The 16,107-nt window shown below is 39.3% G+C and overlaps 1 protein-coding gene across 2 annotated transcripts in view; it reads right to left on the bottom strand.

Annotated features, from left to right (window-relative positions):
- CTSS (cathepsin S) overlaps positions 1-16,107 on the bottom strand; it is a 328,334-nt gene that overhangs the window by 80,882 nt on the left and 231,345 nt on the right. For both annotated transcript variants that reach the window (XM_044080053.1, XM_044080052.1), the window contains exons 5-6: positions 15,004-15,228; positions 14,421-14,586 (exon numbers count right to left, since the gene is read on the bottom strand). In XM_044080053.1, the coding sequence (XP_043935988.1) occupies positions 14,421-14,586; positions 15,004-15,228 (391 nt within the window). The remainder of the gene's footprint in view (positions 1-14,420; positions 14,587-15,003; positions 15,229-16,107) is intronic.

Raw genomic sequence — 16,107 nt, 5'->3', positions numbered from 1 at the left:
GAAGAGAGAGAAAAAAAAAACAGGAACACCTATTTACATGAGTATTCCCATTATACTTAAAAATAAATGAGAAAGCTTTACTTTATAGCATGCAAAGATAATCATGCATTATTAAAATAGTGCCATTAAAAAAAATTGTTTAACTTGCAGTTAACTTTCTCCCTCTTCTTCCCCACTACTTTTTTTCTGAATATCAATGATATAAAGTAGGGCATATGCTTTAGAGTCCCCTACAAGTTTAACAAAGTCCAAAACATCCAATATTTCCAGATTTTCTTGTTGTGTCATGTTTCACAAATAAAATTGTTTTGTAATCCCGCATTTCTCAATTTCCAAGTTACTGGTTTGATTCATTAATGACATGAAGTAGGGCATATGCTTTAGAGTTCTGTATAAGTTTAACAAAGTCCAAGGAAGTCAATATTTTCAGATTTCTTGTTCTGTTATGTTTCACAAATATAATTATTGTTTTGTAATCCCACATTTGTCAATTTCCAAGTTACTGGTTTTATTCCTGTTCATTTCCTTCTCTCAAATCCTGTCTCTGCTTCATTTCCAATGTACTCTTGATTCTTCTATTTGACTCTTGTGCTGCTTTTTTCCTTCTCTCAGTTCTAACTGGCACAGTCTCTCTGTGGCCTTTATTGCCAGTAGAACAAGAGATAGAATCATTGGACAAACTTTTGTATTTCTTCTTTAGTATGTACATCAGAAAAAAATGATTTTGTCCTTCCTAGGAAAATATTTTGAAGATAGCTGGGTAGGATGCTTTCTCATAGTTAAGTTTGGAGCATGCACAGGATATATCCTTTCAATTAACAATTCTTGTTGTGGAATATCAGTCCAGTTGCTTATTTGTGCTTTCATAAAATCAATATAGTGTATTCCTACCAGCTTCTCTGGTAAAGCAGAAAATCTCAGGTTTTCCCTATATGTTCTGTCCTCTAATTCTATTTTTTTAAACATCTCTTCTTGTGCAATCTCATATTTAGCCAGCCTTTTCTTCATTTCAACCTCTGGTTTTGCAGTTTTATCACCTTATCTGAATATCTGTTTAAAGCTTCTTCCATTTTTTACAGCCTTTTATTGTTTGAATTTATATACTACATCAGTGTTTTATTTTAATCAGGTCTGTGTGCACTTGCTTTATACTTTTCTCTAGATTACTGGAAGTCATGTCTGGAGCTTGCACTGCTTTTGTCTCAACAGCTGCAGTGCTTTTCCCAGTCAGTGTTTCTTTGTTACCTTTTGTAGATAATTTTCCTTCAGGTCCTCTGTATTCTGTTTTCCTTACATCTAGGCAATACCCTTACTAGCCAGTTGTTGAAATTTACCCAGATATTTAGGTCCACTAGCTTTCTCTGCTAAGTTTCTGTTTTCACACTGGGAGAGATAGAAATAAGCTGTAACTCAGTGTACAGCTTTCATGGAAGTCCAGAACTAATCCTTCTTTTATGCATAAAGTGAAATCTAAGTTTACTTTAAGGCAATCTGCCCCTCTCCCATTTTCTTTACTGAACCCAAAAATGAGGGAGAAAATATATTCCATACCTTGGGTGTCCACAGACAACTCAGGTATACATTCCTGTTAAACTGTCCTTCCCTATATCTCCACTAGATGACAGTGTACACCCATTAGAAATTCACCATGCATTGCCTATTCTTTTTTTCCCCCAAAATCTCTTTATTTCAATTTTCTTTTTTCAAATAATAACAACAATACGGTAAGTCAAAAACACAAATAAACAATACAAATAAATATCTAAAGAAAACAGACAACAATCTCGTTCCGAGAAAATTATATATATATATATATATATATATATATATATATATATATATATATACACACAAGAAGTCACTACATCGCCAAGTAAAGTATGAGAATTCTTATGTTCATTTGGTCTCATAAGGGATGGGGGATAGTCTATATATAAAGTAAAAATAGAAATTTAACCATTTATTTGTATGTTTAGGGAAAATATCTAGTTACACATATACTAAGAAAAGGGAGACGATGCAAGAAAATCTGGTTATACTACATTCATTTTTTATTTAAAGGTTAGCTTTTTATGACAATTTGTAGGCAAATTTTATTTGTCAAGAATTATATCTAGCAAGTAACCCCAATATTTTTGATAATAGCATTTGTTTTTTGTTTTTGAATAAAATAATTTGTGAGATGAGATATATTTGATAGCAAGATTGCTAAAATTTTCCCATGTAATTGGTGGCATGACATTCCAATTCTTTGTAATAAAGAATTTAATAAGGGCACACATCGTAATAAAAACATGTTTTAATATTTTTGAGTTGACTGATATTAGTGTACAATATAGCTGTATCCCAAGTAAGGGTTGATTTTTTCATATCCCATCTTCCCTAATCTTACTCTCAAGGAACACCATAAGTTGTGTATCTTAGTACAGTTCCACATGACATTAAAATATCAGCTGTTTGATCCGGACAATGGGGACATATGGGCGAAAAGTTAGGATTGAATTTATTTAATTTAGATAAGGTATAATATAGATTGTTATTTACCATAATTTGTGTATATAACAGCTTCTTGAAAGGAATAAATTTGGTTGTATTTTCAATGGTTAGTTTCTTATATTCTTCAGTCAGTGATTGATTTTTTGTTTGCCAATAGTTTGAAAATAATAAAGAATTCTGATGTTTTGCACTCATTACAATTTTATAAGTCCTAGAAATTGTTCTCCCTTTAATTGCAAGATTTTCAAATATTAATTTAACTAAATCTATGTTCTGTAAGTCAGTGTGTATTTGTGAGAATTTAGCATTTATAAGATGATGAAGTTGGTTAAGGATAATACTATATTTCATAGGAAGTTTGAGTTCAAGTCTCATTTGCCTCGTGTTAGAGAGAGTCTTTCCATTGGTATATATCCCATATTGTGTAGTCTTTTATCAGGGGTAGTTTGTTAGATTTACTGGTTTATTATTTATTAGTAAATTAGGATTTAGGTGTAATGGTTGTATAAGGGCAAAAGCACCAGCTAATTGCAATCATTTCAATAGTTTCTGAGTTGTAAGAATCATGTTTTTAATTAGTGGGTGTAAGTTCTTCATGTATATGCTAGCCTGGTTTAAATTCAAGAATGGTAAGGATTTGATATTACAGCCAAGGGATTTCAACTGTTCATACCAGATTTTGGTCCACTGGGGTGTCCAAGTATTTATATACGAGTCATAATTTATTATTTGTATTAGTCTGTATACAGTAATTATACTATAGTAAAGCTTAAAATCAGGTAACCCCAATCCCCCCTTATCTTTGGCGAGTACAAGTTTTGCATATTTAATTCTGGTAGATTTGGGATATGCATTGCCTATTCTCCCTTTCAGTACCAGACACTGTTAACAAACTAGCATATGCAAACCTACGTGAAAAGCATTCTTTCTCCCCTATTTTACATGTTAGAAGTCCTTAACTAGACAAGAGTGTAGTATTCAATTTGATTTCTCCATTACACTCAGTTTTACTTTGTAAAGAGTGTCTTTCATCCTCATAAAATCCTCCAAAGCTAGTTATGAAAATAAAATTGCCAAAGATTCCAAAGACAACCACAAGGCATTCTAGAACTATGCCAAGAATCTAAATGGCAATGCTCAGATCTGCTCTGAGCTACAACAGGATGGCATTAAATATACTGATCCGAAGGATATTGCCAATATCCTGGCAGATCAATTCAGTGCCAACTTCACCCCCCTCTCACCTCCTAAAGGGCCCATCTTAATACCGAAAGATTGACAAATTCCAGTAATAACGGCCACACAGGTAAAAACTGCACTTTCCAAAGCTAAGAATACAGCATCCATGGGACCAGATGACATCTCGGGCTGTGTACTACATGAACTACAAAATTAACTGGCACCTCACCTAAGTGTCATGTTTAATCATAGCCTCAACTCAGGCTTCATGCCCACTGAGTGGCACACAGCTATAGTTATCCCACTCCACAATTGAGGATCCACCTTGGTTCCTGGGAACTACCGCCCCATCAGTCTGCAAGACCATGGAATGTATTATCATGGAACTTATAAACAAAGACATTTGCAACCTTCAAACACTGGACTCCACCTAGTTTGGGTTCATGAAGGGCCGATCTTGTCTCCTGAACCTGACTGACTTCTTCAAATCAGTCTCCAGAGCTGTGGACGAGGGTAAGGCGGTCCACACAGCCTATCTGGACCTCGTCAAGGCCTTAGACACCACCCCCCACTATGGAATTATAGATAAACTTACTAAGCTGGGCATTAATCCCTACGTCACTCGATGGGTTGCCAACTGGCTTACTGACAGAACCCACACTATAAAAGTAGCAGACTCTAAATCCAGCTCCAGACAAGTGACAAGTGGAGTACCTCAGGGTTCAGTCCTGGGACCGCTCTTGTTTGGCATCTACTTCTCTAAAGTACAGGCCAACACTAAGCGACTCTGACTAACAAAGTTCTCAGATGACTGCAAACTGGGATCCATTATTGAATCCCCAAATGATGTGGATATTCTACAAAAGGGCCGTACAGAAACAGATGCTTGGTGCCAGAGCCATGGGTACCAAGAAATGTATAGTTATCCCCTTTGGGAAAAAACACATATCTGTGAATTACCACATAGGTGGCAGTACACTAAACACTGCAAGTGTGATAAGAGACTTAGTGACACAGATGGACAGTGGTCTCACTTTCGATAACCACATCACCACAACAGTCAAAAAATCCTTCTATGTGGCACATCTAAGGGCTTTTCATCCAGAAAAAAGGAGGTCATTGTCCCACTGTGCTCATCACTCATTAGACCCATTATAGAATACAACGCCCTGTTTGGTATGTACCTCTCAAGACTTCTACAACAACTGGAAAGAATACCTCACTAAAAGAATCACAGGCCTAAAGCAGATGCCGTATGCTGACTGTCTAAAAAACTCCAGCTATACTCTGTCGCATATCGTCTACTCAGAGGCGATCTCTGCTTAACATACAAGGCCATGTCAGACCCAGAGCTGTTGGACACACTACACTTAATGAAATCCTAGTCCCTCAGAGCCACATGCTCCAGGAATCTAAACCTTGTCATCACAATGAACAAAACATGCTGGCGGGATAGGTTCCTGACCCAGAGACTCCCCAGACTCTGGAACAGACTGCCCATACATGTCAAGTAGAGCACTTCTTTGGCCGTCTTCAAACGGAACCTTGACGACTGGAAGGGAGATAGGAAATGCACCCCGGGGGTGCACGTCAGTCGCCCTGCTAGACAGGGGTCTAGGGAAGTAAATATTGTGGGAAAAAATAGCCAGGGAATCATTATGGCTAGGCTTGTATAGGCCCTAGGGCTGATAGCCTAGTACCAACATATGAACCTATGAAATACAGCACAGCCTACCTGGGAACTGGTTTCCTGTGTTGAACACGACTGATTGTTTTTTTTTTTTCTTTTTGTGGCTGTGGCACTCCTGGCTCTTCCAGTCGGGCAGGACTTTGTCCTGGAAAAATAGATCAACCCTTTCCTTCCTGAACACGTGCTGTGCTCCCCCCCCGCCACTTATCCAATCCAAACTCTATATCTAGGTGTCCATTTTTGCGACGCCATTTTTAAAATCCTATTTCTTGACCAGACATCTCCCTCAGACCTCTGTGCAGTAAGCTAGCCCATAAGGATTCTTGTATTTTTGGCTTTAAGTATTGTGAAACTGTAACACATAATATCAAGCATTTACTTCTGTGGCCACATAAACAATTGTGATACACGCTAGCAACTGCTGCTACTCGCAGATGCTCTACTGATGGAACTTGTCTATGGTTGCATATAAGGTTACCTGAGGACACTAGTGTATTACCTGAGGCTCTTACAGCGTGTTCAACTGTTTTATTGATTTAGTGCTCTGATGTGAGACATTAACTGAGATATCCCATCAGCTATCTTGGGTTAAAGATCGCAAGTACCTACTGAAACTGCCTTTGCTGATTTCCTGGTACTACAGGTTATTGTGTGAAAACTACTTGCATGCATTATGACTCTAGCCTGAACAGTAGCTCAAATATTGTGCGTGGAATTGTTTATCAAGTGTTGTACACCCTATCCTTGCAATTTAACTGCTTTTATTATGCCACTGTGACCCAGTCTACCTAGTGATATTATTAGTATTCCTCTTTTACTGTTGATACAGGTTTGTTGAATGGAACCTGTTTTATGATATGTGGGCTATTTCCTAACCTCTACCTTATCTCTGCAGTAGGTTTTAATCAATATTCCTGCTGTTCACATTTCTCAGTCTGCCCCATTCACTACCCTTTCTTCTACACCTCTTTTTTCCTTCTCCCCAACTCACTGCTCCAGGAACCTTGCTTAATCCCAACTCTAGCTCCACTCCCCCTGGCCCTCCTCTTGCTTAAATGCTTATTTCTTTTCTTTTTCTTCTTTCACTCCACAGTGTAAAGTTAGTGTAACCATCTTGTCCCTTTAAGGTCAATTAGTTCTCTTGCTTCTTGGAACCCAGCCACTGGGGATGCACAAGCCAGTGCATTTCTTTGTGCCAGTCCCAAGCCGGATAAATGGGGAGGGTTGCATCAGGAAGGGCATCCGGCATAAAACCTCTGCCAAATGACTTAAGCAGAGAGCATTTCATATTTCCATACCGGACTGGTTGAGGCCCGGGTTAACAATGACCGCCACCAGTACTGTTAGCCAACAGGTTGCTGGTGGAAATTGGGCTACTGTTGGCCAAAGGAGAAGAGGAGGGGGAAGGCACTCCCGAAGGCAGGAAGAGAGGAGGAAGGTTAGGAGTGTAGTAGTGAGGGTAGGAACTTTGAATGTTGGCAGTATGACTGGTATAGGGAGAGAGCTAGCTGATATGATGGAGAGAAGGAAGGTTGATATATTGTGCGTGCAAGACACCAGATGGAAGGGAAGTAAGGCCAGGTGTATGTATGGAGTGAGTTGGATGAAGTGGTGATGAGTGTACCCAAGGATGAGAGACTAGTGATTGGAGCAGACTTCAATGGGCATGTTGGTGAAGTGAACAGAGGGGGTGAGGAAGTGATGGGTAGGCATGGTGTTAAGGAGAGGAATGCAGAAGGTCAGATGATTGTGGATTTTGCGAAAAGGATGGACATGGCTCTGGTAAATACGTATTTTAAGAAGAGGGAGGAGCATAGGGTGACGTACAAGAGTGGAGGAAGATGCACACAGGTGGATTATATCTTATGTAGGAGGGCCAGTCTGAAGGAGATTGGAGACTGTAAAGTGGTGACAGGGGAAAGTGTAGTTAAGCAGCATAGAATGATGGTCTGTAGGATGACTTTGGTGATCAAGAAGAGGAGGAGGAGTGTGAAATAAGTGCCAAGGATTAAATGGTGGAAGTTAAAAAAGGGTGATTGTGAGGTGGAGTTCAGGGAAGAGTTAAGACAGGCACCAGGAGGCAGTGAAGAGTTATTGAATAGCTGGTTAACTACAGCAGCACTAGTAAGGGAGATTGCTAGAAAGGTGCTTGGTGTGACATCTGGACAGTGGAAGAAGGACAAGGAGACCTGGTGGTGGAATGAGGAAGTACAGGAGAGTATACAGAGAAAGAGGCTGGCGAAGAAGTGGGATTGTCAAAGAGATGAAGAAAGTAGACATGAATATAAGGAGATGAGGCGCATGGCAAAGAGAGAGGTGGCGAAGGCTAAGGATAAGGCATATGGAGAGTTGTATGAGAGATTAGACACTAAAGGGCTAGAAAAGGACCTGTACTACTTGGCTGGACAGAGGGACAGAGCTGAGAAAGATGTGCAGCAGGTAAGGGTGATAAAGGATAGTGAGGGAAACGTACTAACAAGTGAGGAGAGTGTGATGAATAGATGGAAAGTGTACTTTGAAGGGCTGATGAATGAAGAGAATGAGAGAGAGAGAAGGTTGGATGATGTGGGGATAGTGAATCAGGAAGTGAAACAGATTAGCAAGGAGGAAGTAAGGCCAACTATGAAGAGGATGAAGAATGGAAAGGCTGTTGGCCTGGATGACATACCAGTGGAAGCATGGAGGTGCTTAGGAAAAATGGCAGTGGAATTTTTAAACAGATTGTTTAATGAAATTTTGGAAAGTCAGAGGATGCCCGAGGAGTGGAGAAAAAATGTTTTGGTACCTATCTTTAAGAATAAGGGTGACGTGCAAAGCTGCAGTAACTATAGATTGATAAAATTGATCAGTCACAGCTTAAAGTTATGGGAAAGAGTAGTGAAAGCTAGGTTAAGAAGGGAGGTGATGATTAGTGATCAGCAGTATGGTTTCATGCCAGGAAAGAGCACTACAGATGCAATGTGTGCTCTGAGAGTGTTGTTGGAGAAATACAGAGAAGGTCAGAAGGAGTTGCATTGTGTCTTTGTGGACGTAGAGAAAGCATATGACAGGGTGCCTAGAGAGGAGTTGTGGTATTGTATGAGGAAGTCAGGAGTGGCAGAGAAGTATGTAAGAGTGGTACAGGATATGTACAAGGGTAGTGTGACATTGGTGAGGACCGTGGTGGGAGTGACAGATACATTTAAGGTGGAGGTGGGATTACATCAGGATCAGCGCTGAGCCCTTTCTTATTTGCAGTGGTGATGGACAGGTTGACAGATGAGATCAGACAGAAGTATGATGTTTGCAGATGACATTGTGATAGGTAGTGAGAGTAGGAAACAGGTTGAGAAGACCCTGGAGAGGTGGAGATATGCTTTAGAGAGGAGAGGAATGAAGGTCAGCAGGGCTAAAACAGAATATATGTGTGTAAATGAGAGGGAGGGTAGAGGAATGGTGAGGATGCAGGGAGTAGAGTTGGTAAAGGTGGATGAGTTTAAGTACTTGGGATCAACAGCTCAGAGTAATAGTGAGTGTGGAAGAGAGGTGAAGAAGAGAATACAGGCAGGGTGGAATGGGTGGAGAAGAGTATCAGGAGTGATTTGTGACAGACGGGTACCAGTAAGAGTGAAAGGGAAGGTCTACAAGAGGGTAGTGAGATCAGCTATGTTATATGAGTTGGAGACAGTGGCATTGGCAAAAAGGCAGGAGTCAGAGCTGGATGTGGCAAAGTTAAAGATGCTAAGATTTGCACTGGGTGGGACTAGGATGGACAGGATTAGGAATCAGTATATTAGAGGGTCAGCTCAGGTTGGACAATTTGGAGACAAAGCAAGAGAGGCGAGAATGCGTTGGTTTGGACATGTGCTGATGAGGGATGCTTGGTATATTGGGAAAAGGATGCTATGGATGGAGCTGCCAGGGAAGAGGAAAAGAGGAAGGCCTAAGATAAGGTTTATGGATGTGGTGAGAGAGGACATGCAGGCGGTTGATGTGAAAGAGCATGATGCAGAGGACAGGAAGAAATGGAAACAGATGATCCGCTGTGGTGACCCCTAACGGGAACAGCCGAAAGAAGATTATGAGTTCTCTTGCTTCTTGGGCTCTCTGTAAACCACCTTGCTAAATACTGTCCCCCCCCTAATAGCTTTTTAGCTCTCCCTTACCCTGCCTCATACCTATTCTCACTCCTCTCTTTTATTTGTTTTCTTTGTCAGCTGGAAGGATGCTGCTTACCAAGACTGCCTCCCATCTCCCATACATCCTACAATAACTGCTTGGACCATTCCCTGCACTGCTAGCTGCCAATCCTCAACTGGACATGTTGGAAACCCATCCATTCAGCCCCTTTACTGTAGGTGAAAGCCTACTGTTTTTAAGCTATTTGAGGATAGATGATTTTGTAGTAAGTGGCTTGCACACTTGTGGACCCTGAAGACGTTCCCATCCCCCACCTTGTCTCCTGTTTATATTTAACATTCCTATTAAACTGTCCTTCCCCCTACATCCACTAGATGGTAGTATACACCCATTAGAAATTCACCACACACTGCCTATTCCTGACTGTTTTTTTTCTTTTTGTGGCTGTGGCACTCCTGCTTCTTCCAGTCAAGCAAACCCGCTCCGTTCGCCCTCACTCCACTCGGGTTGTCATCACTCCCCCTATCCTACCCACCCCCATTTCAGTTACATTTATTCTCACCCTAAGTCCACCCATATTATCCACAGCCAATCACCTACCTTTCCTTAACAGTATGTCACTTATAATTAACCTATCACCTCTCAGTCTCCTAATACCCCTAATCCTCCTACTACAGCTTACCCCATTACACATTAATAATATATACCACAAACTTCACTGACACCATACCTCTCAGCATCTTCTCTCAGTTTTAAAGTAAAAATGATGATGTGTCTTTCGGCTTTTCCCAGTTAGGGGTCCCCACAGCGGAACTCCGGTCCGCTAATGATTGGCAATAGATTTTTACATGCCGAGTTGCCAGCCCTGACGCACAACCTTCAACGAAGGTATGCCCATTCATGCATGTCTCCCCACAGAAGACGGTCTGAGAATTGAACGGGACAACGTCTTGCTGTGAGGCGACAACACTACCGCAGCACCACGACGCTAAATCCTCTCCTTAAATAACAAAAATATTAAAAAGCATACCACCTACCCCCACCAAGTCACAAAAAAGAAAAAAGAACCCATAACTATCCTATTTAAATACTCTAAATTGTCATCAGCTGGAGATATCCATCCTAACCCAGGCTCCCTCTCATCTTTTCATAGCCCACCTAGCCCCTACAAATTCCTAAACCTTACTACAATCCCTGTTTTTCATGCCTGGATAAAACATAACAACATTATTGCAATCAATGAAACATGACTGAAACCGTATATTAAATAATTCTGATCAATTGTTTATTTCTTGTGAAGGAAAGAAGGGACAACCTGTGTCAAAATAGACTATTTCCAAATAGTTATCTAAGGTTATTATAGTTTGTTATATTCACCACAAGAAAATCTATTCCAGGCAGGATCAAAGGCTACTCTACCAGGGCTCTGGCTTCACCTATGAGTTTTTGGAGTGGGTTGGATTGTAGACATATTCAAGAAGCTGCTTCTTTGTCCACTGTACATAATTTTACAATATATTATAGGCTCAATTCCTTCTCTAGGTTCAGATCAAACTTTGTTAGGACAATTCTTCAAGAGCTCCTGGACTTTTGCCCTTCCACCTTCCAAATGTAATTAGCTATGGTAATATAACCATATAGCTAAGGTTACTGTAACAGTGATTAATATGATGAACATAGCACAGTTCTGTAAGTAGAACTTACCGTAACAATAGATGCTCAAATGCTCTCTGCTGCAATAGCCACTCCCTTCCTCTATCCCCCTTGTTTTTTGATGTGTTTTTTTATGCCAGGGTTTGGTCATTTATTTTTTTGTTGCTCCTAGCATAGTCCTTTCAGGGCTCAGTCTCCCTCTCTCCACTGGCAGGAAAGCTCTGAAGGGCTTTGTGCCAAAAAGTTCCTTTTAGTTAGCTCAGATTGAGCTGCTTGACAATTTGGGTGAGTAGAAGGTGCCCTGAAGCTTTGGAAGCTGGCCAATATAACTCCAAATAGCTAAGGCTACTGCAGCAGTAATCATTTGAACATCTACTGTTATGGGAAGTTCAACTTACACAACTGTACTTTCACTGTTCACCAGGAATAAGAGAAGCAACATTATCCCAGCAATCAAGGAATGTCCAAAGTCAAGTGTGATAGTCAAGCTTCTGTATCAACTGTCTTCCAAATATTTTTTTTCCTGGAGGATAAAATACATTTTTGGATGGGGAACAGGCTAAGGAGGAAATTCAAAAAGTTTAAGAAATGAAGAGTGAGTCGCAAGCAAAAGGGTACTCTGATTTTCACTCTTCTGATAATAACAAAGCCCACAGAGAGACTTTGCCAATGGAGCCATTTCCATTTTTCCAAAGGAAAGTGCCTGAGTGACAGAAAAAAGCTCAGGAGAAAGACAACTCAGAAGTTCTTTGAGTTTAAAACAGAGACTAATGTTGGGAGATGAAGAGGATCAGGGAGAAGACCAACAACATTTTGAAATTAATGAATAAATCAGATACAGTAAAGCACTGAACCCATTACATATAAGATCAGACATGTGAACTGTGGCTTTGCACAAAGAAATGGCTGAGAAAGGTTGGAATTTTGTTGACTGTGTTAAACTGGTGAGTGAACTGTAAAGCATATGCTCTAGTTTATGTCATTAATGTTTAGAAGAATACTGAAGGAGTAACTAAATAAAACAGTTTTTGCTCTTATTAATATCTTTACAGAAATTTTATGATATAAACAGCACAGATTTGTATGGGGTGCAGTCATTGGTATTTTAAATGTGAGGTGGGGTACTCTTATCAGTAACTGTTTTATAAGCTATATATATTAGAGCAAGAAAGTACATTTTCATAGTTGTAATATATCCAGGCTTTATGCTGTATCAAGGTATGAAAGGCTGGAAAGAAGCAAGATCAAGTTAATATAATGCTGTGATCTTGCACTTCTGGGGTCTGGGATGTAAAAATGTATTGATCACATTAGAAGTAAAATTAAAATAATAATCTTCCCCATGTTAAAAGTGGTTGATATCTAGAGAAATGCACTTAGTCTAACCTATAGACAAGGTTTTTGTAAGCCAATAGGCTTGAAAAAATAAGATAAATTAATGAAAGACATGAGAAATTGTAGTTTTCTTGCATTTGCAAAGTCATTTGCTATATTTCCACTACCAAATGCTGTCGGTGGGAGCCAAGAATTTTACAGCTACAAGCATTTAACTCCAAGAAATCTGAACAGTGTGTTTTGCATGAAATTTTCAAAGATTCTTTCATGCATCTGCAAAATTACTAGCTATTGTTTTCTCATTACTAACCGTTTTTACTTGGAGACAAGCTGACTGCAGGTTCAAACAATTAATCATGATAGCTCTAAGCACTGTGTGCTGTAAGAAATGTATGAGATACAAAATAATTAACATGCAAAAGTACACTGGCAAGCAGTTCAGTGAAAAAATAAAGTTTGAACTGTGAGAAGTGGATAATTTATATAAGCAGCTGCAGCCTTATTATTTCAGTGTATTTAATATAACAGTGCACAGTTTATTTGTGTAAAGGTACCCAGTACGCTTTTTTGTTTACTCAAAGCATGTAAGCTGTTTTTGACGTCAGGGAGGGGAAAAGAGGTAAAGAAAAAAACTTATAGTATTGAATGTAAATGGGAACACAGGCTACAAACCTGAGGTTATAATTTCTTTTCATTTGATCACCATATAGTAACAGCTGTCAAAAGTCCTCCTACTTAGGGCAACTGATCACCAAGGGAATATCATCCAGATCTTAAATAGGTTATTGTCCCCTTGTATTCAGCTCTGATAAGGCCAGTTATAGAATACAACATCCTCTTTGGGATATACCTCACCAAACATCAAACAACTGGAAAGACCCCAGAAGTTTCTAACAAAGATGATCACTGGGCTTAAAATCCCTAAGCTACCAGAAAAGGCTACAAGTACTGTCCTTCTTTTCTGTATCATATAGGCTCCTAGGAGGAGACCTATGCCTTGCCTTCTGAGTAATCAGAGACCCAGTAGACCAGGGAATATTGTGCCTTCACAAATCCAACTGTCCCACAAATAACAGAAAAAGCAATCTAAACCTGCTTCAGCAGATCAAATAAATAAGATGGAGAAACATATGTGTTAATCAGCACCTCATTCACCTCTGGAATACAGCCCTTGTAGATAAAGTAATGTGACACACTACTTCAAACAAGACCAGGATAATTAGAATTGGATGGGTATTCAGAAATTTACCCTAGTCTTGAGTAACCTAGCCCTTGAGAGGGGAGGTACAGTCTAGGGTGGGAACAGGTAAAGTTAAATGGTTGCAGGACTCAGTAGCATTGAGCATCCTCTAACCTAAGTGAAGAATTAAGTGGAGGAAACTCGTGGGAGATGGGTACTTCAGCTACCCCATAAAAAGTAGAACTGTTATTACTCCCTTTGTTTGCTACATTGAACATGTACTACCATTGCTTGTCCTAATGTTGAATATAATTAATTTATCAGCAGCTTCACTGTTGAAGATCTTGTCTTCATAGGACTCTGTTAGACACCTTGGAAACAGGCTGGAGTTTAAGGGACTACAGAAAGGTCATAACTTTCTTGAGAGCACAGCATTTGTCTTGTGCCCTTAACTTTACTCAGTCTTCCTTTGTGCTTTATCTCACCTTTCATTGAATCCAATTATTATTACAAGTACTTTTTTACTTAGATGGAGGAATGAAACTGGTTTACTTGGAAGTAGTGATGTTGCCTGGTTATACTTTATAGTACTGTTTATGTTTAACTTAGTTAGCTATTTGATAGAGTTGGTATGGTTAATAAGTTTCATTAAAACAACATGGTGACATTTGCTATCTCAAATCCAGAGGGTACTCAGAGATTAATAACAGGATATAAGTCTGGGGTGGTCCTTAAAACACTTTCTCATCCAACTAATATACTACTTACCACCACTATAGTGGACAAAGGATGGTTGTGATGCATCAACACCAACTGATACTGGGCCTACAGTAGCAACTGCTTCCTGCAAGGCAGTTTCATCCCCCTCTGGGATTTCCTTGTAGCTGGCACAAGTAGCAGTTCTTCCAGCAACTGAGTATCGGCAGCTGCCCTCCTGAAAGAAAGAAAAATAATGTGCTTCTAAGCATAGACACTGTTTCCCCTCAAAGTAAAACTGTAATTCTGTAAAAATGAAATGAACACAACTGCAGTTCATGAACAAGAGAGATGAAAATCAAATGTCACTTAGCTTTAGAAAATCATGTGCAAATAACTCTATTATACTGGTAAGATGTCACTGATTCAGGACTAAAAGAAAGAGTAGGATATAGTCCAGTATCATTTCTAAACAGACTTGCATGCTTATTTACAGAAAAGAACAGACATTAGCTGTAAAGGGTACTATGGTTCTGTATTCCTGCATAGAGAAAAGTAGCAGCATGGTGACCCATTAAGTAAAATGGAGACCAGGAAAACTTGACATGAAAAAATAATTAAAAATATCTTGTTAAACAGTGAAGTAATGACAAACCTGCATTTCATATGGATATGCATCATCAGAATCTATTCCATTGTTATCAATAACATACTGGAAAGAGCTGGTCATGCGACCTCCATTACATCCATGGTTGCCATAATTTTGACTGCAGTCAACTATATTCTGTGGGCTAAGTGATTTTAGAACTCCTTTGTGGATCATCAGTTGCCCCTCCAGAGCACCAGCTGAGCTGAAAGCATAGCATGAGCCACAGGATCCCTTAAACAAGAAAAGAAGTATTATCAGCAAAATGCAGTTGTTTATTAATAACACTGTTACTTAAGACTTGTATAATGACGTTTTCATCGAGTCACATTTTAATGACATTGCTTGCTTGGAATCTAGATGATTCATATTGTCTCAGTAGTGCTAAGTAGTTCACCATAACATCTTTTAACTTTCCCATGGATTTTTCAGGCAAATATTGTAAAAATATACCATAAGTTGTTTCTGTAGTCAAGGATATAGGGTTTGATTCCTTCTACCTTTATTTGCCTACTCTGTAACTCTGAGCAAGTCACTTAACAAGACAGTGCTACTGATTCAGCCTTGCAAAATGGACACGGGTGTCCATCAGATATACCTGGTTAACAAATGTATAAAATAAAATTGTCTTAAACAAGAACAGTTGTGGTTTGATCTGTAACACTAGTGTAATATATATTTTCAGTGAAAGTATTTATTTTTATTTGTGTTTTTTTTACCAGGGTAGTGGACTGATCCAAAGTGAGCCTATTTCACCCTCAGCCTAGGAGCTACAGAAAATAAGAAAAAATCTGTTCAATACTTTGTAAAAATGAGCCCAAATTAATACATACAGTGTAGAGTAGACATTTATGTAACTGACAGAGTTGAAGGTGAGTATTTCGAAATATATAGACTAGTGTTGTAAAGAGTACTGGAAAGTAAAAATACATGCATAAATACAAAACATCAGAACAGGAGAAAGTAGAGGGTGGTTAGCTGTAGAAGATGCAATGTTAATGTTAGGGTGATAGTTATATGGAGGGTGTGATGGTGACTGAAGGAAAGAGGGTGGAAGAGAATTAGTAATGTGTAGGGGTATGGATAAAAAAAGTAGAATCTTGAGTTTAATTA

This window comes from Protopterus annectens, chromosome 8.part0, assembly GCF_019279795.1.
Source record: "Protopterus annectens isolate FY-2018-M chromosome 8.part0, PAN1.0, whole genome shotgun sequence".
NCBI lineage: Eukaryota > Metazoa > Chordata > Ceratodontiformes > Protopteridae > Protopterus > Protopterus annectens.
The sequence above is the reverse complement of the archived record's forward strand: the minus strand, read 5'-3'. Positions and strand labels throughout refer to the sequence as shown.